Genomic DNA, 27120 nt, shown 5'->3' on the forward strand with positions numbered 1-27120 from the left:
TGTAAGACAAACTTGCCCACAACAGAGGTCAAATCCATGCCTTTGGAGATTAGCTCCATGGTGGATGGAGCTATGGTTTATGCATAAAGTAAATGTTTACCTTAATTCTCCTTATACCCATATTGTCCTGCTGTATAACACATTTTGCAGATATTTTGAAGTTAATGTGTTAAAAACTTGAGGTTAAACAAACATTTGAGTTCTTGTTAAGAGCCAAACATCAAATGTGCCCTTATATTTTTAATGAATCTCATCCAAATGCTAATGCATAAACCTTGACAAGTAGTATAAATAAAACAAGAAAAAAATACAGCAATGTCTTTGCCATTCCCCAAAACAAAGCACACACTGCCGAAGATCATCATCAGTACTCACTGGTAACAAACTACATAGGGTTAGTTTGTATTTCCAATTCTAGAGCTGTAATTTTAAGGACAAAATGTACAATGATTAAGAGTGCTATCTGTGTATATATAGGTATTATCACAACTCCTTTTTTTCTTCCAGATGAAGAAATTAATTGGGACCAATGTTTTTAGATCAAGGCATTTTAAATAAGCACTCTTGATTTCTGAACAAGAATTTCAACCAGTTAAATTGAGCAAAATAAAGTTAGGATATGAGGACATTATTCTGTTACAGTAATCTTCATGTACTCTCAAAAAAATGTAACACTTGCATAGAAATGTCACAATTAATGAAGGATTTTATTTGAAGATAAAGTCAAAATTATGGCACCGAGGAAGGTAATAAACATTTGAAATTTTTATTGATTTTTAAATTTAAAATCCAGTTTTAACCACAAAATTGTTTGAATCACAAGTGGTAATACAATGTCTTCAATATTTTTCTAAAGTTATTTTTCTATATAATAATAAGACAACAGCATAGCATATAGGAAGTTTTCATTCCAGTGGCTTTTCTATATATTTATCCTTCTTAGGAAGGACAAATTAAATTTTTTAAATTAAACTTTTAAAATATAACAACAACATCTAACAGAACTGTACAAAACAAAGAGACATTTTTTAAACAACTTGCCAAACTTACTTATGAGTGTGTTTTAAAAACAACTTTGTAAATGTCTGGGCAAAGAAGCAAGCTGTCCTCCCTTTACCTTCATAGTGAGTTCGTAAGGCTTTGTCTTTGTAAGCAGAAAGAGTAGACTGTGTTGTTTTTTGCCAAAAACTGTTTATACTTAATCTCACTGAAGTATTGCTATATGGAGAACCCATACTCTGATCAACTTGATTTTTTGTGTGTAATGCTTGATCTACCAGGTAACTTCCCTACTGCTCCTAATGCTAGCGGGCTAATCCCACATTATTATTCCACTATCATCCCTGCAGAAAGGTCTTGGTTTTGATGAAAATCAGCCCTTTCCTTACCTGCTACTGCCTCAAAAATGGACCAGGAAGATTCTAGCTGGCTAATTCACTGTTCCCTTTGACCAAGAAAACAGGGCACAGGGAGAAAAGGACTTAGCTGGTGAGAGATTTGGCATATACCTTCAATGTGTGCCCTATAACACAACATTGTCTCCGATCTCATCTTTCTATCAAATGACTTCCAACACTCTTAAGTCTCAGGTATTCTTAAATCTGTATCATCAAACATGAAGCTTCTCTTGTTAGAGTAATTAATCTTTCTTTGGATTAAAGTTTCCCTTTGAAATAAAACCACCTACCTAATCTGACTGCTAAATTTCTAGCTTCTTTGTTTTAAATATGCTCAGGAGTCAACCCAAATTCTGCAGCAAGTAAGTTTGCTTATTAACAAAAAAGTAAAAAAAGAAAAAGAAAAAAGATGACTAATTCTACAGATAGCTGTAAGGATGAATTACTCAAGTTCAAAATCAAATTCTGATTCTAAACACATAACAATTGTTTACATTCAGGATTAAGATGTCTTTAAGAGTTGAAACGACTTTGGAGATCATCCAGCCCAACTTCCATCCAGATATCACGCCTCTCACATATAGTAGTCTTCTGAATTATAAAAATTTATAAAGTTACTTCCAAAAAAAGCTACATAAATAAAAATTATCTATTTATAGAAATATCTATTTAGCAGTTCCATAATTTAAAATATTCAAATCAAATTGGGTAGGACTGGTTTGCCTCTCACTCCCACAGACTATATTTATACCTCAGACACAGCAAGTTACATTTAAACAATGAGTGTACTACTACTTAACTAAAATGGAAAAAATAGTACTCTTAACATAATCCCTAATTTTTTCATGAACATAAAACTCCAAGTCATTTATGTGAACTATATCTCAATGTAGCTGTAGGAAAAATAAAAACCTGTGCTAACCTGGACTTTGGTCTCATTTAAGATTTGGTTCTGGAATGCAAATATGGTTTTTGAAAGCCCAATAAAATTAATTCTTGTATAGTCTGTATATATTGTTTACAAGGACTACAAACACTGCATCACAAATCGGAGGCTTTGGTAAATAACTAAGTGTCCAACATAGAAAATAACTATTTGGTCAAAAGTATAAAAGGTCTGACCTTATTTGAAATACGAAAAAGCTGAGTACTTGGAAGATATGTGAAAATACTCAGCATAGATATTATGAAAAGCTGAATAACAAAGTAACCTTTTTTCTCAAATTATTTCAGGCCACAGTATATAACGGAACTTATTGCTATTTGAAGTTTCATTAAAAATAGGTTCATATATAGAAGAAATTGTGTCAGTAATACCTCTTCACTAATATAAAATATGCCCCTTTTAGAAGACGTGTTCTCCAGATCTCATTTCTAAAACTCTGTATTTTTCTCATTTCTAAAACTTAAGTATCCAATCAAACTGACCTTACTAAAATCCCACAAATTATAAATCAATTAATGTTCTGATTTCATTAATTTTGGCTTGTTTCATTTCGTCAGCATTTGGTTTTTTAGTTCCAAAGGCTCCTGCTGCAAGTTCTCTCTTTTTGTTTTGTATTTTCAGCATATTTTCTTCAACAGAGTCCTTTACAATGAACTTTAAAAAGAAAAAAAAGTTAAGTAGTTTTTAAGGCATAGTATTTAAAATCTTTATTAAAAAAACTAAATGAAAGATTTGCCTAATGGCAAAAACCGCAATTACTTTTGCACCAAACTATAATAACTATTTAATAGAACTGAACTTTGCTTTCCTTACCCAATATGGTTTTCTTATATAAAGAATATGGCTGTACGAATAGAAGTTACAGATCACAAGATAAGCAAAGCAATAAAGAAAAAAAAAGCAAACTATATAGGCAACTCTGGCAAAATGACTTCAGCATTGTATTAAAAAGGCCATTCCGGCCGGGCACGGTGGCTCACGCCTGTAATCCCAGCACTTTGGGAGGCCGAGGCGGGCAGATCACGAGGTCAGGAGATCGAGACCATCCTGGCTAACACGGTGAAACGCCATCTCTACTAAAAAATAGAAAAAGTTAGCCGGGCATGGTGGTGGGCGCCTGTAGTCCCAGCTACTCGGGAGGCTGAGGCAGGAGAATGGTGTGAACCCGGGAGGCGGAGCTTGCAGTAAGCTGACATTGCGCCACTGCACTCCAGCCTGGGTGACAGAGGGACGTCTCACACCATGGAATACTATGCAGCCATAAAAAATGATGAGTTCATATCCTTTGTAGGGACATGGATGAAATTGGAAACCATCATTCTCAGTAAACTATCGCAAGAACAAAAAACCAAACACCGCATATTCTCACTCATAGGTGGGAATTGAACAATGAGATCACATGGACACAGGAAGGGGAATATCATACTCTGGGGACTGTGGTGGGGAGGGGGGAGGGATAGCATTGGGAGATATACCTAATGCTAGATGACGAGTTAGTGGGTGTAGCGCACCAGCACGGCACATGTATACATATGTAACTAACCTGCACAATGTGCACATGTACCCTAAAACTTAAAGTATAATAAAAAAAAAAAAAAAGCTATTCCCAGAAATTCAAGAATGAATCTTTAGTATAATTCACAACACTAACAAAGAGAAAAATAAAACGTGATCATCTCATTCCTGATAAAAACTTGATTTTAAAATACCCTAACTAGGAATGAATGTCTCAACCTTACATATTTAATGTGAAACAATAAAAGTATTCTACAACAAAACAGAAACAAGTCAAGAATGGTCACTATCTGCTACTATTTAACATTGTTTAAGAAGACCCAATTACTGCAATAACTAAAGCTATATAATAAAATTTTACTGAAATACATATAAGATCTACATAAATGGAGAAAGGATACTATGTTCCTGTATGGAAATATTCGTTATTTATAAAGAAAGATAGTTCTCGAAAGTAATAATAAATTCAATAAATCTCAAACAAGATATCTTAAATGGGATTTTATAACTAAAATCTAAAGTTCAATTCAAGAGTAATAATAATAACCACCAATACAATTTTCAAAAAGGGTAATCAGAACATTTTACCCTATCAGGTATCAAAACTTACTTTAGGAAACCATAGTTGTTATAAGAGTAATACTGCCCTAAGAAAAGGAAAAGAGATCAATGGAACAGAATAGTCTAGAAAAAGACCCAAGTAATATATATAAATTAGTTTATGATGAAAGTGACATTTCATACTAGTAGGGAAAAAGTTGGAATTTTCAAAGAAAAAAAATGATGTGACAGAACAAATCGTTCTTCATCTGATAAAATAATAAGCTTAGACTCATGTCACAAATCATAAAACAAAAAATAAAATCTTCCAAAAGAACCAGAAGTAAATACAGAATAGTTGAAAAAATGTGAAAATAAAGCCTTCTGTCCTAGGTAAGACCTTAAAACCTAGAACGTATAAAAAAGGCTGATGTTTTAAATCATAAAAATTTTAAAGCTTTTTCATGACCAAAAAAATGCAGTTTAAAGACAAGGAAGAGTATGGGATAAACCATTTTCAACATACATAAACAAAAGATTTCAAGTCAGACTGTATCAGGGAGTCCTTTATACTATAAAACTGTTTGTACCATAACTATGAGAACTGGACAGAAGATATAAATAATTCACAGAAAAAATGTTAATAAACAAGATATGTGAAATATACTCAAGGTTTTAGGTAAATGCAAATTAGAACAGCACTTTTTTGGCCACAGAAGCATAAATTAACAATTTTCATATAAATCCTATTTTGAAACCAACTCGATAGTTGATAAAAATTCTAAATCCAGAATTCTAGTTTTCTTAACTTATCCCAAAGAATTACTTGCATCGATGTGAAAAGATTTATATATAATAATGCTCATTATGGCACTGTTTTTATTAGCAAAAAACTTAATGGGTTAAATACATTATGATATATCTATATGGTTTTGTAGAGTAGTCAAATTCAGAGAAAGAAAGTAGAATGGTAGTTGCCAGAGGCTGGGGGGAGAGGAATGGGAAGTTATTATTTAATGGATACACAGTTTCAGTTTAAGATGATGAAAAAGTTCTGGAGATGGATGATTGTGATGGCTGTTGCACAACAACATGAATGTACTTAATGCATCTAAACTGTATACTTCAAAATGGTAAATTTCGTATTTTACCACTATTTAAAAAAAGTGTTCATCTAAATGTACTTATGAGGTAGTCTCCAATGTATAGTTTTAAGGGAAACAAATATGTTGTAGAATAAAGTATAATTCCATTTATCTTTAAAAGAATGTTTTTAAGGAGATGTACACATAACTATAAATGTAGGTGCAGAGAAAGGCCCCTTAAACAGCATATATTAAATTATTGATGGAGGAAAAAGGTGACTTATATTTTGCTCTGCATAATTACACTCAATCATTATAATAATATATTCATGCATTACTTGCTTAATTGTTAAAATCGTATCAACCTAGTCTTAAAATAGTTTGTTTAAAAACTCACTTTTGTGATGATAACTTCTTGCTTCTGACCAAGTCTATGGCATCTGTCAAAGCACTGATCTTCAGCAGCAGGATTCCAGGCCTAACAAGAACATGGATGAGTTACTTTACTACTGCCCTGATCTTTCAGTGTTTTGCATTTGTCCTTTCATTTCACTAGTATTCATTCATCTTTTTCTAACTGAAAGTTTTCTGCCTGAAGTCAGATACTAACATCACAAATACTCTGGGGAAAAATCCACCCTCCCAATCACTATGATGATAGGCATCCTCCCCCTACTACTACTTCTAATACCTAATACAGGCCCCGACATACGTATCAGCACCCAAAATAAGTATTTGTTGATTAATCAATTTGGTTTTTTTTTTCATTTTTAAAAGAATCTCTGTGTGCTTAACAGCAGAAAAAGGTTATACATCCTCTTAAATGACTTAATTTATATGAGAAAAGACACAATTCTTGGGCCTATTTAGTTTTCTCCCCCTTTTCTGGTTTTCTTTCACTTTCCTCTGTTCATGAAATAAAAGTATAAAAAAAGGGTTTCTCCTGGCTAACACAGTGAAACCCCGTCTCTACTAAAAATAGAAAAAATTAGCCGGGAGAGGTAGCGGGCGCCTGTAGTCCCAGCTACTCAGGAGGCTGAGGTAGGAGAATGGCCTGAACCCCGGGAGGCGGAGCCTGCAGTGAGCCGAGATCGCGCCACTGCACTCCAGCCTGGGCGACAGCGAGACTCCGTCTCAAAAAAAAAAAAAGGGGGGGGGGTTTTAAGAGTCAGTAAGTCCTAAAAATTATTTTTTTGTTGATGCTATTTTCTGTATCAGTATTTGACGTTAGTTTGACTTTAAAGCTGAGCTAAAAAAAGTACCATTAGCTAATTAACACAGACATGATCATGAGAACTGTTTTAAGCTAAAAAATAAAATGATGGGTCCGGCACGGTGGCTCACGCCTGTAATCCCAGCACTTTGGGAGGCCGAGGCAGGCAGATCACGAGTTCAGGAGATCGAGACCATCCTGGCTAACACGGTGAAACCCCATCTCTACTAAAAATACAAAAAATTAGCCAGGCGTGGTGGCAGGCGCCTGTAGTCCCAGCTACTCGGGAGGCTGAGGCAGGAGAATGGCGTGAACCCAGGAGGCGGAGCTGGCAGTGAGCCGAGATCGCGCCACTGCACTCCAGCCTGGGCGACAGAGCGAGACTCCATCTCAAAAAAAAACAAAAAACAAAAAACACAACAACAACAATAAAATGGTGCAACAATGAAAAGGGAAGAATAACCAAAAAGATATAGATCTCTGGTAAGTGGTTTTTAAATAGTATCATGAATTGTTTGGATAAGGATCATTAAATTTTAAATTAAAACTATGAGGGGTTTTTTTTGTTTTTGTTTTTTTTTTGAGATGGAGTCTCGCTCTGTCACCAGGCTGGAGTACAGTGGCACGATCTCAGCTCAGTGCAACCTCCACCTCCTGGGTTCAAGCGATTCTCCTGCCTCAGCCTCCCAAGTAGCTGGGATTACAGGCGCTTGCCACCATGCCCCGCTAATTTTTGTATTTTTAGTAGAGACGGGGTTTCACCATGTTGGCCAAGATGGTCTCAATCTCTTGACCTCATGATCCGCCCGCCTCGGCCTCCCACAAAGTGCTGGGATTACAGGCATGAGCCTCCGCGCCAGGCCATATTACCCCAATACTTATACAATGTTCAATGAAAAGGTAAAAGAAAGCTGGGCACAGTGCCATATGCCTGTAATCCCAGCTACTCAAGAGGCTGAGGGAGGATTGCTTGAGCTCAGGAGTTTGAGACCAGCCTGGGCAAAAGAGGAAGACCCTGTCTCTTAAAAAAAGAAAAAAAAATTTAATGGTAAAAGACTTTCATGAGCAAATTTTTATTTTTTTATTGAATCATTATGTTTCTCGGACCTGACTTTTAAGTTAGAAACAACATTGGAAAGCTTGATATGTTCAATGAAGAACACTCAACTTACTATAAAACTGCTAAAACGTTCTGTAAATTTTTAAAAACTGTTAACACGTTTAGTCTCTGATCAACTTTTTAATACTAATTATTTTGGTATTAACCTCTTTGGTACTAAGATTATAAGCAAGAAAAATAAAATTTGGGATTTGTTCTAAAAATCAGCTTCTAGAATTATCACTGGATTAATTAATATTCAACAATCTATAGTTACAAATATTTTTTATAGTAGCCATAAAATACTGCGAACAAAGATTTCAAACTTCATCCACAGTACAAAGGCAAGAAAATACAACAGACCGGCTGGGCGCGGTGGCTCATGCCTGTAATCCCAGCACTTTGGGAGGCTGAGGCAGGTGGATCACGAGGTCAGGAGTTCAAGACCAGCCTGGCCAACATGATAAAACTCCGTCTCTACTAAAAATGCAAAAATTAGCCACGCGTGGTGGCAGGTGCCTGTAATCCCAGCTATTCAGGAGGCTGAGGCAGTGAACCGCTTGAACCCAGGAGGTGGAGGTTGCAGTGAGCCAAGATTGTGCCACCACACTCCAGCATGGGCGACAGAGCAAGACTCTGTCTCAAAAAAAAAAAAAGAAAATACAACAGACCATACCATATCCATGATATTCACCCATGAAGGCCTAAGTATGATGACCCTAGTTATAATCTTACTGAGAATGATACCGTCAGTTGAGGGAGGAAAAAGGAAGCCTGAGTAAACATATATGCATCAACAAGGTAGCCTCACCCAAGTAACTAAAATTTATATCTCAGTAGTATTCCTACATGTATCTCAGTAGAATTCCTACATGTTAAAAATCTTCTGAGTTTCAGGTAACAAGTTACAACCACAAATCTTAAGTCTGAATGCACAGAAACAGCAGAGGGTTGCCTTTAGCCCACATAGTACCCAGTGCAAATTAGAAACTGAATTAGTCCAAGGTCCTCTCAGGCCAAACAGCCCCTTTGTACACGTAGAAAAACATGCTCCTATGTGAATGCACGTCCAGGTCACACAGCTTGGTGAGTAAAGTTCGAAGTGAATTTTAGCCTCTGTTCTACCTTCATGCCTGTACTACACAACCAACAACCACAACTGACTGCACTATATTAAGCATTAAAACGTACTCAGAACATTCCATTAATGATAATTTGTTTCTCAAATTGTGATCCTAGACCACCTGTACCTCAATCACCTATGATATATGCTAAAAATGCAGCTTCCTGGGTCTAATCCTAGAACTCCTAAGTCTCTAAGTTAAATGCAAAGGAAATTGCATTTTACCTAATTCTTATGCACATTAAAGCTTAAGACTACTAGAATCGTGATGGTAATCATTTTGTCTATCTTGTTTATAGTTAGATTCCCAGTGCCTATAACAACTGACGCAAAGCAGGATCTCATTATTTGCTGGCTGAATGAACCACTACCCTAAAAAGCATTACAGTTAATATTTACTATAGAAGAAAAGTAGAATAGCATAGCATAATAGTACTTAAATATTTACATGGACTATGATTCTGGTTTTGCCTATTACTAACTGTATGATACTGGGCACATTATTTACTTTTCTGTGCTTCAGTTGCCTCTTCAGTAAAACAGAGCATTTTTTTTCTTTTTTTCCTTTCAGAGACGGGTTCTTGCTCTGTCACCCAGGCTGGAGTGCAGAGACAGGAGCATGGCTCACTGAAACTTCAACCTCCTGGGCCCAAGCAATCAATCTTTCCGACTTAGCCCTGCAAGTAGCTGGGACTACAAGCACAAACCACTACACCAGAGTAACTTTTCTGGTACTTTTTTTTGTAGAGATGGGGTTTTGCCATGTTGCCTAGGCTGCTCTCAAACTCCTGAGCTCAGGCAATCCATTCACCTTGGCCTCCCAAAGTGCTGGGATTACAGGCATGTGCCACAGCACCTGGCCAAAATAATGGTATCTACCTCATAAGGATGTTGTGAGGATTTCAGTAAAGTGCTTAAGAGAAAGCTCTTAATCCACATTTACTAAGTTTTTGTTATTTATTTCTAAAGTTTGCCTAAGAATTTTCACAGTTAATTATAACTATGAAGGTATTTACCAAATAGTTTTTTGTCCTATTTTTTTGAAAGAAGTACTAAGATTCTGAAAAAATTTACAAAACTACTTACTGGATCCATTAAAAACACTCGAGAAGCTGCAGACAGATTCAAACCAACTCCACCTGCTTTTAAGGACAGAAGCATTATAGTTGGAGATCCTGCTTCAGTGTTTTGAAAACACTGAATTGATTCAACTCTTTTCTTTTGGGCCATGGAACCATCCAAACGAGTAAACACAAATCCAGAGGCTCTAAAGGGGGGAAGAAAAGAGACAAGTAACAAACACTATTATTATAAAAATAAAACAAAGTTAAGTAACTACAAATCTCTTCAATAAATTCTTTCACTCATTTAACAAATGTTTATTGAACACTTATTAATATGCTAGGCACTGAGTCAGTCATTTTCTGATAAATTCAGGACTTAATCTTTAAATTCTTGTGCTGCCAGGAAGTATTCTCTATTGTGACTCTGAGTATCTTTCAGATAAAATGACTAAAACTGGCAAAACAAAATTTTTTTTTTGCTATCCAAATCAATATAATTATATAAAATCCTTTTACTGAAAGTGAAAAACACTGTGGAACTTACTTAAGTGGTATTTCTACTAAAGACAGGAATGTTGTAAACTGAGAAACAACCAAACTTTTTATGTTGGGATTCTTCTTTCTTAAGTCAGTCAATGCGTGCATTAGCGCATTAATCTGCAAAAAATATTAAGATGTCCATTAGATTCCATTTTAAATCAGTAAAATTAGTCTAAAAGTTTTTATCATAAAGAAAAGGTCCTGAAATGTTATTTCCCTAAAATGCAAAAGACTACTCATTTAAAATAAAAAATTAAGACTGAAAGAACACTCTAATAATCTGAACCCATTCCATTTCCCCTCAAATTCACCACTAAAAATAAAAAGCCAGTGGTCAACAACAGAACACTAAAATGACAGGAATGAAAGCAGAATTACGATTTTGATATACTGTGTATATTTCCTTATATAAAGGTAAAACAAATACTCAAATATTTGCACATGAGTACTTTACCTTTGAACTGGATGTCCATTCCATATCAGACTTTTTCTCACTGTCACGTGCTAATTCTTCTGGAGGACATTCTAATAAATTATCTTCATGTATATCATTTCTGCATAAAGGGCATTTAGCATGTGGCTATATAAGAAAGAACGAAGTATGAGCAACACTTAACAGAAGAACAAATATAAATATGCCTAAAAATTTTTAAATGTATGCTAAAATCTGTATCTCTCATAGCTAACATTTTATTAAACCTTTTAATAGATTTCATCCATTTAAGAGACATCTGAACATGCTGAACTCCAGACATAATGTGGTAAGTAGAATGGATAAAGGAGGGAGCAAAAGTATATGATCTGGACTAGCTAGAAGCAAGAGCAAGAAACCAAAAATTATAACATTGTAAGCAAGTTTAAAAAAAAAATCCATGAATAACAATTTATTGAACCTAAATACAATACAGCTACACTATTTAGTACTATTCTTTAAAAAAAAATCCATCTTAATGGCTTATAAAGCTATTAAGGTTATAAAGCTTATAATAGCTTATAAAGCTACTAGGATCTGTTAAATCCTATCAAGTTCATTCCAAAGCAACATCTGTTGTACCCATTTGAACCTGTTAATAAAATAAGATTATATCTTAAATAACTATATATAAAACACCATTACAATTAAATAATTCTGAAGCTAAAATTATTTAAAAGTCAATACAATGGGGTTACTTTTGGGGAAGAGGGAGAGGGTAAATGGTTGGGAGGGGCCACAAGGGGACCTAGGCAGCAGATACAGGAATATGTTTACCTCATAATTGACTGAGCTATTTAATTATGAATTTATACATTTTTTCTACATATGTTATATATCAATTTAAAATGTTTAAAAAAATTCTACCCCAGCTGAATGACTGCTTAACAGACTAGTCAACTTCAGAAAAATTCTACCACACAAAAGAATCTAGACCTACCTTATCCAACACAATAGCCAATAATCACATGGGGCAATTACGTCCTTGAAATGTGGCTAAGCCAAATTGAGGTGTGCTGTAAGTATACACCACCACCAAATTCTGAATATTTAGTTTTTTGTAAAAAGCACATTAATACTTTTTATATTTTAGATATATTGGGTTAAATACAAATGTATTAAAATTAGCTTAATGTTTCTTTTTACTTAAGAGTATGACTACTAGAAAACTGAAAATTATCTTTGTGTCTCACATTATCAATCCATTTATTGAACAGCAATGATATAAACAGCGGAATTAAGATATTGACTGTGAACATCTTTTTATGTTGCAAGTGTTGCATTAGAAGAAATATATCACCTATTAAAATACTGGAATAATTAACTATCAAAGGTATATTATTAAATCCAAGTGCAAAACTCCATATACTATCTTTTATTATATTAAAGACAGGTACACTACTCTATCAAACACTGAACCTCTACTGAGCAAAAAACTAACCTGCTCATTCTGAATGACTTGGCAAATACAGGGTTTACAAAATACATGTGCACAATGTGTTATCACAGGAACTGTTAAAGAATCCAGGCAAATTGCACATTCCTCATCTGAACCTGAGCTCAGAATTAACTTCATCTTCCTTATTAACTTCTTTCTCAGTTCTTCAGGTGTATCATTTCCTAGAGAAAAGGCTGAAAAATTAATTTCAGAGCAAGGTTTGTAATATGACAAGTTAATCTATCTTATAAGGAAAAGTTTCGCTTGCCAGTAGGGAAAGTCTCTCATCATTTTCTGCCATAGGCAAAAAGCATAATTTAAATTTGAAATTTAAGAAACATTCAGAAGCCAAAATAGTAGCCAACTCACATAATATACCTCATAGAGAAGCCACATTATAACATGACAATAACATACCACCACACAATAAAAGGCAGATCCAATATGAATCTTTCATCAAAGGGTATCTATCACCGGAATTCCTGGAAAGACCTCATTATAATTCCATTTCATTGGTAAAAAAATTATTGGATGTATTCCTAGCTGAGTCTCACACTAAAAGCAATCTCCATTTGACAGAACAAAATAAACTAAATGTATGCCACATAAAAAAAAATTTATCACTCTTATTTAAGTATCTCTGACAAATACAATGATATGAAGCAATCAAATTTACCTACCTGAGGGGCCATTGGAAGACACTGCATTTGTAAGAAGGTAAGTATGGCAACAAATTTGCCGCAGTCTAAGCAAAAGACCCAGGACATCTGCATAATGTGCCAGGACAGTCCCTTCATTAAAATACCTAGAGATTAAAATGTCAAATATTATTAAGTCCACTAAACAATAATAACTTCCTATTCTAAAACAGCAGAGTAAAATGGCATTTTTCTTTTCTTCTCTAGAAATTACTCCAAAACAAGAATGAAAAGCAGAAAAGCAAACTCTAATAAAACCAAGAGAGATCTATAACAATAAGGCACAATATATGAGAAATGGCTGCCAATTGCAGTGTAAGTCAGATAGGAAGATGCTGAGAGGGATGACTGCAGATCTCAAACAGAGCTGCCAAAACACAATTCTTTAAAATGGATGGCATGCCCTGAGGGGAAAATCAATACCTCTCATGTGCAGAAACAGGAACAGGGTGCATGCTTGGTGACTTGAGCTTCCATGGAGAAATTTATATCAAAAAAAGAGGGAAGGTAAACTGAATACAGAAACATACAGGTGCACTGTATTTTCAAAAAAAGACTATGGGCACAGCACTCTACACTCCAAGCACCCCTAAAGTTTCTGATCTCTGTTTATGTGTACTAATAAAACCTAAAGTAACTCAACATGTAACCCTGAGTCTTAAGTAAATTGGGTTATTTCCTGCTGGTCTGGGACATGATTGTGACCTTTCCCTTTTGTACATCTGGACTAGCAAATAGCTAGTCCAAGAAGAACTCAAGATATTCAAATATAAGTAATAATCAGCAGAGAGCAAAGGTAGGGGGACACATGGCAGTGAAGGAAAACTCAGCAGAAAAATGTTGCCACAGAGCAAATAAAAATTATGACCAAGGATACTGTCACAATTTAACACCACTCAATAAAACAATTCCTCCAAAAAAAAAAATCTTAAAGCAAAGACAAAGAGCTTTGAAAAAATATGGCAAGAAAACATGAAGAGATGAAAGATGAGCTGGTATGGCTCAAGAAAGTGAAAGAAAACAGTGAATCATCAGAGAAATGAAAGTCACACTGAAACCAATATAAGCCAATGTAAAAAAAGACTAGTCACTGATAAAAACATAGAAAAGGATGTAGGAAACAGGATTGAGAAAATCAAAATTAAACAAAAAAATGTAAAAGATCAGAAATAAAATGATACCTATGGAACACAGATAAAAGACATCTAACATACACAGAGAGAAATAAAATAATGGAACAGAAAACAATATTTAAAGAAAGCTTTCCAGGAAAGAGAAGGGGGGAAAAGCCTGGAATCTAAAGATTTAAATAATATCACATGTCCCAGGGGAAAGTCAACAGAGAAGTTGCTGAACTTCAGAGGGAAAAAAAACAAAAAAAAACAAAAAAAAAAACCAGGCTTCCCCACAGAAACATTCTATACAAAATACAGTGGTACAATGACAACATAGATTCTTAAGGAAATGGGTGATCCAAAAATTATATAACCAGGCCATCTGATATTTAAGTATTTTAAGGCAACAGAAGAAATATAGCCTAACGGCTAAGAGTACAAATTTTTAGAGCTAGCTGGTCATGAATTCAAAACCTGGCTGTGCCAATTTAATTATGTAACCTTGGACAGGTTGCTTAACCTATGTCTTGAGCTTCCTCAGTTCTAACAGTGGCATTGTAAAAGTACCTACCTCATACAACTACTGTTATTTAATTTAATACATGTAAAGTATTTAAAATAGTGCCTGGACTATATTAAGGGCTATACATGAATCTGTTGCTAGTATTAGTACTGGTAGTATTATGGCAACAAACATTTCTGAATATTCAAGAATGCAAGGAATAGGCAAAATAATACAAAGATTAAACTTACAAGCTCTAAACCAAACTGCCAGAGTTAATCCGTCCTGTCACTCACTAGCTGTGTGACAACAGTGTAAGTCACCTAAACTGCTCTGTGCCTCAGTTTCCTCACTTATAAGATGTGGATAATTATACTGACCTAATAGGATTGCTGTGAATACATTTAAAGCACTAAGATCAATGTATAACACCTAGTGAGTGCTAAATAAATGTTAGTAAATATATAGCCTATTAAAAAGAATACTTTAAAAATAACTTATTTTCTGAGAACAGTTTCAATAAAGTTAATCTTTTTCAACTTTTTCAAATAGAATAACCTTTACTAACACTAATTATTCCCTGGCATGGTCATATCTTACTGATACTCAGCATTTCAATTTAAGAGATCTCTTTTGAGTGCCTACCATGTGCTAAATATTAGAAGCTTCCTCCTATTTCACCAGCCATTGCTATCTTCACAGTTAGATCTCTTTCACTTTACTCACTCCCTTGGTGATCTCATGGCTTTAATTACCATCCACACATAGGTGACTTTGAACTCGGCTCTCCTATCCAACTAATTATTTGATATCTCTACTTGGAAAATTCACGGGCATCCTATGATCAATGTGTCCAAAACTGAGCTTCTGATCTTAGCTTAAAAAAACTCTGCTCTTCCCATAGACCTGTCTTGGTAAACGGCAATTCCAACCTTCCACTTATGCAGGTAAAAAGGCTTGAAGTTATCTTTGATTCCTCTTTCACATGCCATAACATATCAACCAGCAAGTTCTGTTGGTTCTACGTTCACAGTTTAATAGAATCTAATCATTTCTCACTCCCTTTATCACTACTATGGTAAAAACCACCATCATCTCTTGCTTTGACTGCCACTGGTCTCCCTACTTCTGACCTTATTCCTATTCAAATAACCTAAATCTGAGCACAGCAGCCAGAGTGATCTTTTAAAAATATAAATCAGATTACGTCCCTCTCCTGGCTCAAAACCCTTTAAGGTTTCCTGTCATAAAAAGTAAAAGCCAAAGTCCTTGACATATGCGTTACATACCCCCATTCCAATAAATCTCTGATATCATGACTATTTTCTCTCGTTCATACTATCCAGCCACACTTGCTTCTCTGTTATTCTTCAAGCTCACCAGGCATGTTCCCAACTGGGAGCATCTACACTTGCTCTTCCTTCTGGCTGAAACACCCCTTAATCCCAATCTCCTTTAGATCTTTACCTATATATCATCTTCTCAGTGAGGTCTTCCTTAATACCCTACTGAAACAGCTTTGGCATTCCCCATCCCCTTTCGTTGCTTTATTCCTTAAAACTTAATCATGTTTTTAATATCTGTTTCTTCCCATTAAAATATAAATTCCTTGAGTGCAGGCATTTTTGTCTGTTTTATTCTGCTGTATCCCAATGGGTATAAGTGCCTGGCACACAGTGGGCACTTAATAAATTTTTGTTGAAAGAATATGAAAAGAAAGAAGATTTTGAACTCAGAAATCTGCTGCTTAGAACAATCTTTCCCACTCTCTCTAATTCCTATCAAACCTGCTTTGTACCTACCTCACTGAAGTTTTTATGTTTTGAAGATTCCCCTTTCACAGTCCTATTCTGCTTTCACTTGTCTCTTATTCATTCTGTTCCCTGTGGGCTCACATTAAACCTGATCTTGCTTGGACCAGAATTTCATACCTTCTACCAATCCTTAATCTTCTTGTTAAACCTATTTCATCAGTTCCTATTCCCAGATTTCCATACGATTTTGGAAATAGAAGCAAGCAAAATCTTCTGGCTAGCAATTGAGAACTTGTCATTTAAAGTACGGTTTAAATTGTTTCCTAACTTAAAAAAATTACTTACCTCGTGAATTATACTATTATTTCATTCACTTTATTGATTTGTAAAAAACACTGTAATTCATAGAAGCAAATTATCTTTCAGTATACTTCAAACTATTGCTAACACATCTAAATAATGTCATTCAGTGAATGGGAAACAAAGTAAACAAAAACTAATTTTTAACATGGTTTTCTTTCTCCATACCTTCCAATAGTGGCTCTGCCTTCATTTTTCACAGACTGATAAATCTTTCTCTCTTCATCTGAAAGTGTAATGTGCTGAATAAATACTTTACGTTCTGGTAACTCCAAAACAGGTTTTCCTTTAATTTTGCTTGTCTTTGTTCTTCTAAGTGTAATATTTTTAATTAGGGACTGTAAACGCCTAATCAGAATAAAACAAATAATTATGTAACTTTTAATTTCTATATAAATTGATCCAAGAAGAACGAAACAGAACATTTTAATTTGTTACTGTTTTATAGCTTCTGTAAAAGTGTTTTTAAAATCCCTTATTTGGGGTTTTAACCAATCTGATAATCACAGAAGTATTCTACAAAAATAAAATTATTAAAACAAATGTATGGAAATTTCCCCTCAATACCTAACATAGTTTAATCTTTTTATATCCTGTCCTTATTTTCGTAAGTTCTGTTCCCCATTTTTGTTCCAATCACTAACTCTTTTACTTCTCAACTGTCCTGTCAACTCCATCACCGAATAGTCAACACTCAAATTCTAAGTATCTATTAAGTGCCAGGCACTGAATTAAATGTTGTAAGAATACAAATATGGGTAAGATACTACATTCTGTAATATGAAAATCAAAAGTATATAAATAAGTAATTGTATAAAGTAATGAGTGCCCCCAAAATAAAAAGATAATATGGTAATTCAGAACACAGAAAAATGCTTTACAGGTTCCACAATCTTTACATTTCTTTCTCAGTACTGGAAAAAAAGAGATGTATAAATTCTTGTTTTTTCCCAACATTGAAATATAAATACAATTTCCTGGAGTTTAAATAGTGGTTTTGAGGAATCAAGTGGATAGTACTGCCAACTAGATTAGTGGCTCTTGAAGCTTTTTCACTATAACTCACAGTAAGAAACACATTCTATCCAGCAAAAATATACAAACACATACAAAAGAAACAAATATTTCACAAAATAATACTTACTATGTATCATGCACTCCGATATTTACTAATCTCTTCTCTATTTCATTGTCTTTTTAAATGCTGGCTACCACCTTTATAATGATTTTATATCCCACTAATACATCTCAAATCTTCAGTCGATAAACCGGTGCTTTAGCCAAAAAGTTGAACCACATTAGTCTACATCTTGCAAAATGGCTATCACTGAGTTTTAATTTATGTTCTCAACTTTTATCTATCTCCACCAGAAACAACCACATAAAACTTTCCTATACAACTTTTGCTAAGGTCATGGTACCTCACATCATTCACTATATAAAGCTATGTAAGGCCCGGTGTGGTAGTTCATGCCTGTAATCCCAGCACTTTGGGAGGTCGAGGCAAGAGGATAACCTGAGGTCAGAAGTTTGAGACTAGCCTGGCCAACATGGCGAAACCCCATCTCTACTAAAAATACAAAAATTAGCGGGGCATGCTGGCGCAGACCTGTAATCTCAGCTACTTGGGAGGCTGAGACAGGAGAATCGCTTGAACCCAGGAGGCGGAGGTTGCAGTGAGCCAAGATCGCGCCACTGCCCTCCAGCATGGATGACAGAGCAAGACTCCATCTCAAATAAATAAATACATAAATAAATAAATAAAGCTATATAAGATATGAAAACTTAATGCATATTAGATCCTCAAAGGATATACGATGTTTCCTGCTAAATCTGTTAATGCTGGTTTTGGGGCTTTGGGGCTTAGCAACACACAAAAAACACAGTTATGTCTTTCCTTTCAGTTTAGCCACAACAGGGGAAGGGTAGTTATCGACAATTAGAAATCTTTGTCTTTCCAAACAAGCATCACTAGGTTCTGCAAGACAAAGGCACTGAGCCATAAACACTTTTTAGAAGGAAAAGTTAAGAGTCAAGTTAAAATAGTAAAGAAAGTGCCAACTGGTTCAAGCTACTAACAGTTATTTGTAACTAATATTAATCACTGTCTGAAATTACTTACCTAAGTCCTCCTTCATCTCCCATTGTGACAGGACGCTGTATTGTTCTATGCCACCATTCTCTATCAATAAATGGTTTAAGTTTTAAAAAGGAAAGAAGAGACCACAAGTCCTTTAAAGAATTCTGGATTGGAGTACCTAGAAATAACAGGAAAGTGTTATAACTCTTTAACCAGAGTATCCAGTAAGAGTATCTATTTGGCCCAATCAGAGAAGACAACAATTGAAAATGGGCACTCTGTACCAGGCCCATCATTATCAATTAAATTAAACTATCAAGTGTTGACTATAATCATTTATTAAAAATATACACATCTCAAGATACAGTTTTGCTCTAATTTTTAGCTCTCACATGCCACACTAGCCAAGAAAAAGACTGGAAAATTCAACTTTCTCCTTATCAAGTACATCTGCTTATTTAGTTTTTAAAGCAGCAGCACTAGCAGAAGGAAAAAGCAACTAGTTTAAGTTTACATTCTTTTCCTTACCTTCTAGTAAAGGTATTGTGAATGGCAAACAGGTTTGAGGATGGGAAACAGAAATCAAGATTATGACTGGATGACTAGAGTGTCTACTCCATTTCCACTAGAGTGTCTACTCCATTTCCAAGGTTCAAGAATAAGTCTAGTGACTGTTCCATAAATTATCAATAAGTCAAATGTTGTTATATCACGGGCAATTATGAAGAACAACTCAAAACATTTGATTAAATTATTTATATGATTAATTTTGGGGCAGAATTTACACCCACTTGAAGTTTACAAAGTTACTTTACTAACTTAGATAATGATATATTTTAGAGATTTAAGGTTTTAATAAGTTTAATGCTATGATTACCTGTCAAAACCCATCTTCTTTCTGATTCTAAGTCAAGTACAGCTTTTGTCTGCTGAGCATTTGGATTTCGTATGGCATGTCCTTCATCCAGGATCACTCTTAGCCACCTTATGCTATGTAATGGACTATCTCCTTTAGTCTGAAATAAATGTTTTATATGAATTAAAAAACACAGGAAAGTAAAATAGTACTTAATATGATTTGCTAACTAGTTGTTATCATTATTTAATATCAAATTTACTATGTGCTAGGTACTGCTTTAAGCACTACATTAATTATTGAATACTCACAAGTTTATAAAATAAGTACTTATTAGCACACCTAATTTTACAGATAAGAAAACTGAAGCACAAACTGCTAAGTAAGTATGTTACCCAAAGCACCACAGGTGGCAGAACTAGCATTCAAACCCAAGCAGCAGTCTAGCTCTCTGTTGAGTCACTGGTCAATACACTGAACTGTTCTACCTCGGATTAAAACATAGCAATGATATAGAAAATGGCAGTTGTAAGAATTACTTGAATTCAACATTACTTTCTTTTATATAAAAGGTAATATTTTTACTAGAAGACTGAAATTTTGATAGCAAGGTATTTTTCAAAAAGTTTTAACTTTTGAACAATTGGAATTATAAAGGTAAAAAACAATTAGACTAACTGGAAAACTTATGAACTGTAACTACAAAAAAAGCATACCTTCAAACTGAGATATTAATCAAATCATTGTGATAGAAAACAATTTTCCAGAATATTAAAAAAGAAAATAAAATTCATTTACAAATTGCTTCATATACTTACAATCCAAATTTAAAATCTTAACTTAAAATGTTCTAAATGAAAAATATTCCTGTCTGGGTGTGGTGGCACACGCCTGTAATCCCAGCACTTTGGGAGGCCAAGGTGGGTGGATCACCTGAGGTCAGGAGTTTAAGACCAGCCTGACCAAGATGGTGAAACCTCATCTCTGCTGAATAACAAAAATTAGCTGAGTGTGGTGATGCATGCCTGTAATCCCAGCTACTTGGGAGGCTGAGGCAGGAGAATCATCTGAAACCAGGAGGCAGAGGTTGCAGTGAGCTGAGATCACACCATTATATTCCAGCCTGGGCAACAAGAGCAAAACTCCATCGAGAGGGATGGGGAGGGGAGGAGAGGAGAAAAGAAAAATACTCCTAAATTAGCATCTAAATAAAATGCAACCCTTTCATGCAAAAAGTCAAAAAAAAAAAACCATTTATTTTTCTATATATCGTTAAGTATCTAAAGAGAAAAAAAAAGTATAAAGCCTGAATTTTGGAACACTCTAGAAACCTGTGGCATATTTCTTACATTCAATCTTTAAAAGATCTGTTAAGTATCAACAATACTTACTCCATAGTCATGAGTTAAAATATTATACGTAGTCAAAACAATATCCTGTTTTGAAAGTAAGGCCGGTTCTCTAATACGATCAGGACCATAATAAACATAAAAATTCAAGTGTACATCTGATTTTATATGTTGTCCAAACTGGTCCTAAAGAAAAATTAGGAATATTTTTAACAATGAGCAGATTTGTGTCAGACTTAATAGATGTATAAAAAAGTAACTGCCCTGGCAGTAGTGTGACAAATCCAACTACTAAAATTGTATGAAATCAAGTTTCCTTCAGTCTAGACCAAAATAATAACAATAAGAAAAATGACACATACACAGTAATAATAAATTATTTAAAATTTACTTGGCCCTACCAATCAGCAACTGCTTCATTTTTAGGAGGAAAAAACCAAAGTTATTGAAAACAATAATGAGTTTTATAAAAATATTTTAATTAGAAGGCCCTTTAATGCTGCATTAGTTAGCAGACTTAATAATATAAAAATTAAACAGTAAAAGAACAACAACCAATATTTCCAAGGATGTGGGCAGAGATTCAAGCACTGTAGCCACTTTCTTTCACTCATTTATTATTGGCCTACTATTTGCCAGGTATCAACCACAATAGTGATGTAACTAAAAATGAAGAACAAATAATCATCCCTGACTTTCTTGAGGACATGATCAGTTTTAAAAACTTATTATTATTTTTTTAATCATGAAAAAAAACAGACCTAGAAGATTTTCAGCAGAAAAAAATAGTCTGATTAAACTGAAAAGAGAAGATACCAGGGAGACACAGCTGGGAAGCTATGAGGAGAGAGATGATGAAGCCCTAAACCAGCAAGGTAGAAGTAGGAACAGGGTGGAAAGGACAGGTGTGAAAAACAGAAACTAAGACAAGACTGATAGGACTTGGGGACTAATGAAATATGAAATATGAATAATAATAATAAGACTAAGATGCTCTGATACTTGAATGACTACCTAGAATTGTGTGATAAAAATATAAGGAAGTTTAAAAAAAAAAAAAAGAAGGGAAAAGTGGGCATCCAAGTAAGAAAGAGATGAATATTTTAGACCTTTATCATTTTTGGTCACTATAGAATACCTAACTGAAGACGTATACTAGGAAAATGTAAATAATTACCTATAGATAAAAGTGAGAGGTGTAGATATGAATTTTAAAGTTAACAACAGACAGTATTTACAGCTGTAAGAATGAATGAAATTTCCTAAAGAGAGCACGTACAGTGAGCAAACGTTAGGGACAGAGTCTACAGAATACCAGTATGTAAGGAGAAGACTTGTTTTTATTGGGAGAAAATACATGATGTCTGGGGTATAATTAAAAATATTCCAGGCCAGGTGCAGTAGCTCATGCCTGTAATCCCGGCACTTTGGGAGGCCAAGGCGGGTGGATCACTTGAGGTCAGGAGTTCGAGACCAGCCTGGCCAACATGGCGAAACCCTGCCTCTACTAAAAATACAAAAATTAGCTGGGCATGGTGGTGATGGTGATGCGCACCTATAATTCCAGCTACTCGGGAGGCTAAGGCATGAGAATCACTTGAACCCAGGAGACAGAGGTTGCAGTGAGCTGAGACTGTGCCACTGCACTCCAGCCTGGGTGATGGAATGAGATTCTTTCTTTAAAAAAGGCCGGGTGCAGTGGCTCACACCTGTTAATTCCAACAATGGGAGGCCGAGGTGGGCGGAACGAGGTCAGGAGTTTGAGACCAGCCTGATCAACATGGTGAAACCCCATCTCTACTAAAAAAACAAAAATTAGCCGGGCATGGTGGCATGTGCCTGTAATTCCACCTACTCAAGAGGCTGAGGCAGCAGGATCACTTGAACCTGGGAGGTGGAGGTTGCAGTGAGCTGAGATTGTGCCATTGCACTCCAGCCTGGGCGACAGAGCAAGACTGTAAAAAAAAAAAAAAAAAAAAAAATCAATCCAGCAAAGAAAAAAAGGAAAGCACATGTGTCAGACTTTTGGTAATTTTTGAATCTTGATGAGTAGATGGAGATCTCATTAAAATTTTTTAAAATACTCTTTTTAAAAAATTCTATGTTGTATGGAAATACAGAAAAGGCAGATTTAATAGGAACCAGAACAAAGACAGAGAAAAAGTTAGGACAACAAATATAAAGGGTAAAGGCCTGGGATCCAAAGAATATAAAAGTTTCAAGAAAAAAAACCAAGGTAGACTTTTAATTTGTCATCTATCTTCATTCCAGTTCTTTACAAGAAGGTTTAGAGATGACTTACAAAATAAGATGTAACAAATAATAAATGAATAACATATTCAAGGCAGAGGAAAAGGAGAGCTCATTGTACATGGCAATATTGAAGTCTGAAGATCTCTGCAAAGGGAGTTTCTGTAGTGAGTGGAAGCAAAAACCAGACTACCAAGGACTGAAGAAAGTATTAAACATGAAATAAAGGTAAAAATGCAGAGAGGATAAAACATGAAAAAGTAAGGCTGAAAATGCAAAGAATTTCTTATAGAAATTTGGTAAAGAAGAAAAGGAAATTAGAATCCAGCATGACAAAGAATCCAATATGAGAAAACTGAATCAATGGGTGGCCTTGAAATGGGACAGTGCATTATTTGTAAAGGGATTACACTTGGAACAGAAGAAAATCAGCTTTTCTGGAGAATAAAGGGAGAGAACTATAGTTACTCCATCTCTAGACAGTGTTAGGCTCTACTGTATATGTATGTATGTATCATCCTCTCAATAGAAAACGAAATAGGTGTTATTTCATGAGATTACTTGTCTAAATATCCAGAACAAATATGTGGTAGAAGTAGGATTGGTACCCAGGTTCTATTCCTTTACCTGGATTATTTGAAGACAAAAAAGGGAATATAAGTCAGTTCTAGCCTGCTCTGTAGAATGCTAGATCCTTTATTTGAGAGCCAGGAAGACAGTATCTTATTGAGATTGTGAAATTTTAATTCTTGATCATTGAAATCGTTTGGATGTTCATCTCCTCCAAATCTCATGTTGAAATGTAATCTCCAGAGTTGGATGAGGGGCCTGGAGGTGGAAGGTGTATGGCTCATAGCGGTGGATCCCTCCTGAGTGGCTTAGTGCTATCCCCTTGGTGATGAGTGAGTTCTCACTCTAAGTCCACACGAGATCTGGTTGTTTCTAAGTTTGTAGCACCTCTCCACTCTCTCTCTTACTCCCACTCTGGCAATGTGATGCTGGGTCCCCATCACCTTCTGCCAAGAGTGTAAGCTTCCTGAGGCTGTGTAAGCTTCCTGTGGCCTCACCAGAAGCAGATGCCAGCACGATACTTCCTGTAAAGCCTGCAGTATCATGAGCCAATTAAAACTCTTAAATTATCCAGCCTCAGTTATTTCTTTATAGGAATGCAAGAATGGACTAACACAACCATGAATCCCTAAATGCCAAACCACCTCTCATTCCTTTAAATTCACAGTGTGCATGATCTCACTTGGCAAGATTTTGCCACACTTTCCTTTCTGAACTTTACATTACCTGAACTTTCCTAAATATAAAATTATAATTAAATACTGATTAACCATTTTAAAAATACATCTCTATACCCCAAGCCCTCAAATAATCACAGTTAGATAGTTTATACCTCCATTAATACTCTAAACCTCATCCCAAAACTGCCATTCAAGTACCCATGTACTATCCTTCCCATAACAAACAACAAATTAAAGAAAGAACAGTTTCGTTGGAATAAAAAAATAGCAACAGACCATTAACATTCATTCTTCTGGTCCTAAGAGGAAAAATGATACACTTATCAGGACAAGGTGTAATTTAAAAAATAAATAAATAAACCAAAAACTTATATAAAAAAAGATAATTCATGTCACGGAAAAAAAGACTATAAAGCCAAGAAGAGGCCACTAAATTTGACAATTAGACTATCACAAGTAGTCTTTTCCAATGCAATTTAGAGAACTAATGGTACAAGCCAGATTACAATGAATTAAGGAATTAGTAAATAAAAGCACAAAGTAGAAATTAACCTCCAAGAGTATGACAGTGAAGGAAAGCAGAAGAGTAGCAACTTAAAGATGCATATCAAGAGAATGTATTTTAAAATGAAAAAACCTGAGTATGTATCAGGAAAGAGCCAGTGGGAAGAGACTAAATAAACAAGGGAAAAAAGAACAGATGAGCAATGTGGGAAAAGACAGAATCCAATGTAGAGACTAAATACTGGTCTTAAAAAGAGTAGGATCTCTTCCTCCTCTGAGATAAGAAGAATGGCGATGAGAGATAAACAGATAACTTGGAAGTGGCAAGAACGGTGAGTGGTCCTTATATTCACAGGGATTCCAAGAGAGTCATTATTTCATCATAACAAGAAGTTTGAAGCTCAAACTAGGAAGAAAACATATCCAGGCTGCAAATAAACAATTAATCAAGAGGTTCCATTCCAATGTCAATGTTTCAGAACAGAAAAGCAATCTGGAAAAAAAAAATTTCTGATGGGTAGTCTTAAAAGGACAGGCTCTAGATTCAAAATGTTGGAGACTATATACAAGATCCATCATTTATTAGCTGGATGACCTTAGGCAACTTAACCTCTCTGTGTTTCAATGTGGGCACCTGGAAAATCAGGGCAACAGTTATGAGAATTAAATGAGAAAAATCCTTAAAAGAGGTTAAGGACAAACCAAATAAACAGGAGTTCACTAACTGTTGTTATTGTTATAAAAATAAGTTATTGTTGGTATAGCTCTTAGAAAAGACAGTTCCAACAGTCAATCTGTAAATGTAGAGGAGTCAAACTATACATCTTTCCCACTTTGGGGGACAAAAATAGCAAAGGCAGAAATACAAACCAAATCTTATGTTAGCAATTGATTATGTTCCTTTACCTTCTTCTCTACTACACATCTTCAAAGAAAAATTTCTTCAATTCAGCAAACATAATCCAATTCACCTGATGATTATTTGAACTTAGATACGAACTGATGACCAAGTATATTTACCCCAATGAATGACTCTTTAACAGAATACTTTTTACCTTGTAGATAAAATATAAATTATGTTACATCTTTAAAGGGCTTAAAGACTTACAATCCAGTTGCTTAACACAGAAAGCGGACAGATGATCAGTGTTGTTCTTGGTCTCTCCTCAACATCAGTTTTCTTTGACCCCTCCACTGCACAAGCTCCTAAAAAAATGAACCACTGATAGAACCTTTAGCTGTTTTTCTGAAATATATATGTCAATAAGGAGATGGCAATAATGTGCCTCCATGAAAAGATAAATTAGGAACAATTAAAATGAAGCAGATGGACTTTTAACAGGGAATAAATTTTACCTCATCACTTAAAAAAACTAAAAATCCACATAGTGATTATGAGAAGAACCAAAGGACTATGACAGAGAGTAGGTCACAAGGAGGAAGTCTCTAATATTTTCTGATAGTCATAGTCATTCATTAAGACGAACATTTGTTTTATGCAGTTTTCTGAATTTGTGTTATATTTAATTTGGTAGCCAGCCAAGATGGCCCTCAATGATCTCTACTTCCTGATATTCACAATCTTGTGTAATCTCCTCCCATACTCCACCAGGACTGGTCTGTGTGACCAACAGAATATAGCAGAGAAGATAGTATGTCACTTCTGAGATAGATTACAAAAGAAGTTTCCGTATTGGGTGTGCGAGCTCACTCTCATACTCATTCTCTCTCTCCAATCTTTCACTCTGGTGGAGCCAGCTGCCACGATGTGAGGCCACTCAGGCAACTTATGGAAGGATGCACGTAGTGAGGATCTGAAGACTACAGTTAGCCAGCAAGTAATGAGGTCTGCTGACAACTATGTGAGTGAACTTGGAAATGGATCCTCCCTAAGTCCAATGTTCAGATGACGGCGGCCCCTGAAGAAGAGTTTGACTGCAACCTCGTGAGAGACCATAAGCCATTAAACC

The 27120-nt window shown here is 35.1% G+C and overlaps 1 protein-coding gene across 8 annotated transcripts in view; it reads right to left on the reverse strand.

The window, feature by feature from the left end:
- Positions 1–752: 752 nt before the first annotated feature.
- Positions 753–27120, reverse strand: part of HLTF (helicase like transcription factor) — a 56847-nt gene continuing 30479 nt past the window's right edge. For 2 of the 8 annotated variants that reach the window (XM_008951884.4, XM_055110597.2), the window contains exons 14-26: positions 26259–26356; positions 21189–21332; positions 19819–19957; positions 18984–19119; positions 17030–17209; positions 13113–13237; positions 12436–12614; positions 10977–11102; positions 10527–10639; positions 10005–10185; positions 5881–5961; positions 2826–2997; positions 753–1988 (exon numbers count right to left, since the gene is read on the reverse strand). In XM_008951884.4, the coding sequence (XP_008950132.1) occupies positions 2845–2997; positions 5881–5961; positions 10005–10185; positions 10527–10639; positions 10977–11102; positions 12436–12614; positions 13113–13237; positions 17030–17209; positions 18984–19119; positions 19819–19957; positions 21189–21332; positions 26259–26356 (1655 nt within the window). In that variant the 3' untranslated portion in view covers positions 753–1988; positions 2826–2844. Of the gene's footprint in view, positions 2998–5880; positions 5962–10004; positions 10186–10526; positions 10640–10976; positions 11103–12435; positions 12627–13112; positions 13238–17029; positions 17210–18983; positions 19120–19818; positions 19958–21188; positions 21333–26258; positions 26357–27120 lie in introns of all 8 variants that reach the window. The other 6 variants (XM_008951882.4, XM_055110596.2, XM_003826487.5 and 3 more) reach the window with 3 other exon arrangements.

This window comes from Pan paniscus, chromosome 2 (assembly GCF_029289425.2).
Source record: "Pan paniscus chromosome 2, NHGRI_mPanPan1-v2.0_pri, whole genome shotgun sequence".
Taxonomy (NCBI): Eukaryota; Metazoa; Chordata; class Mammalia; order Primates; family Hominidae; genus Pan; species Pan paniscus.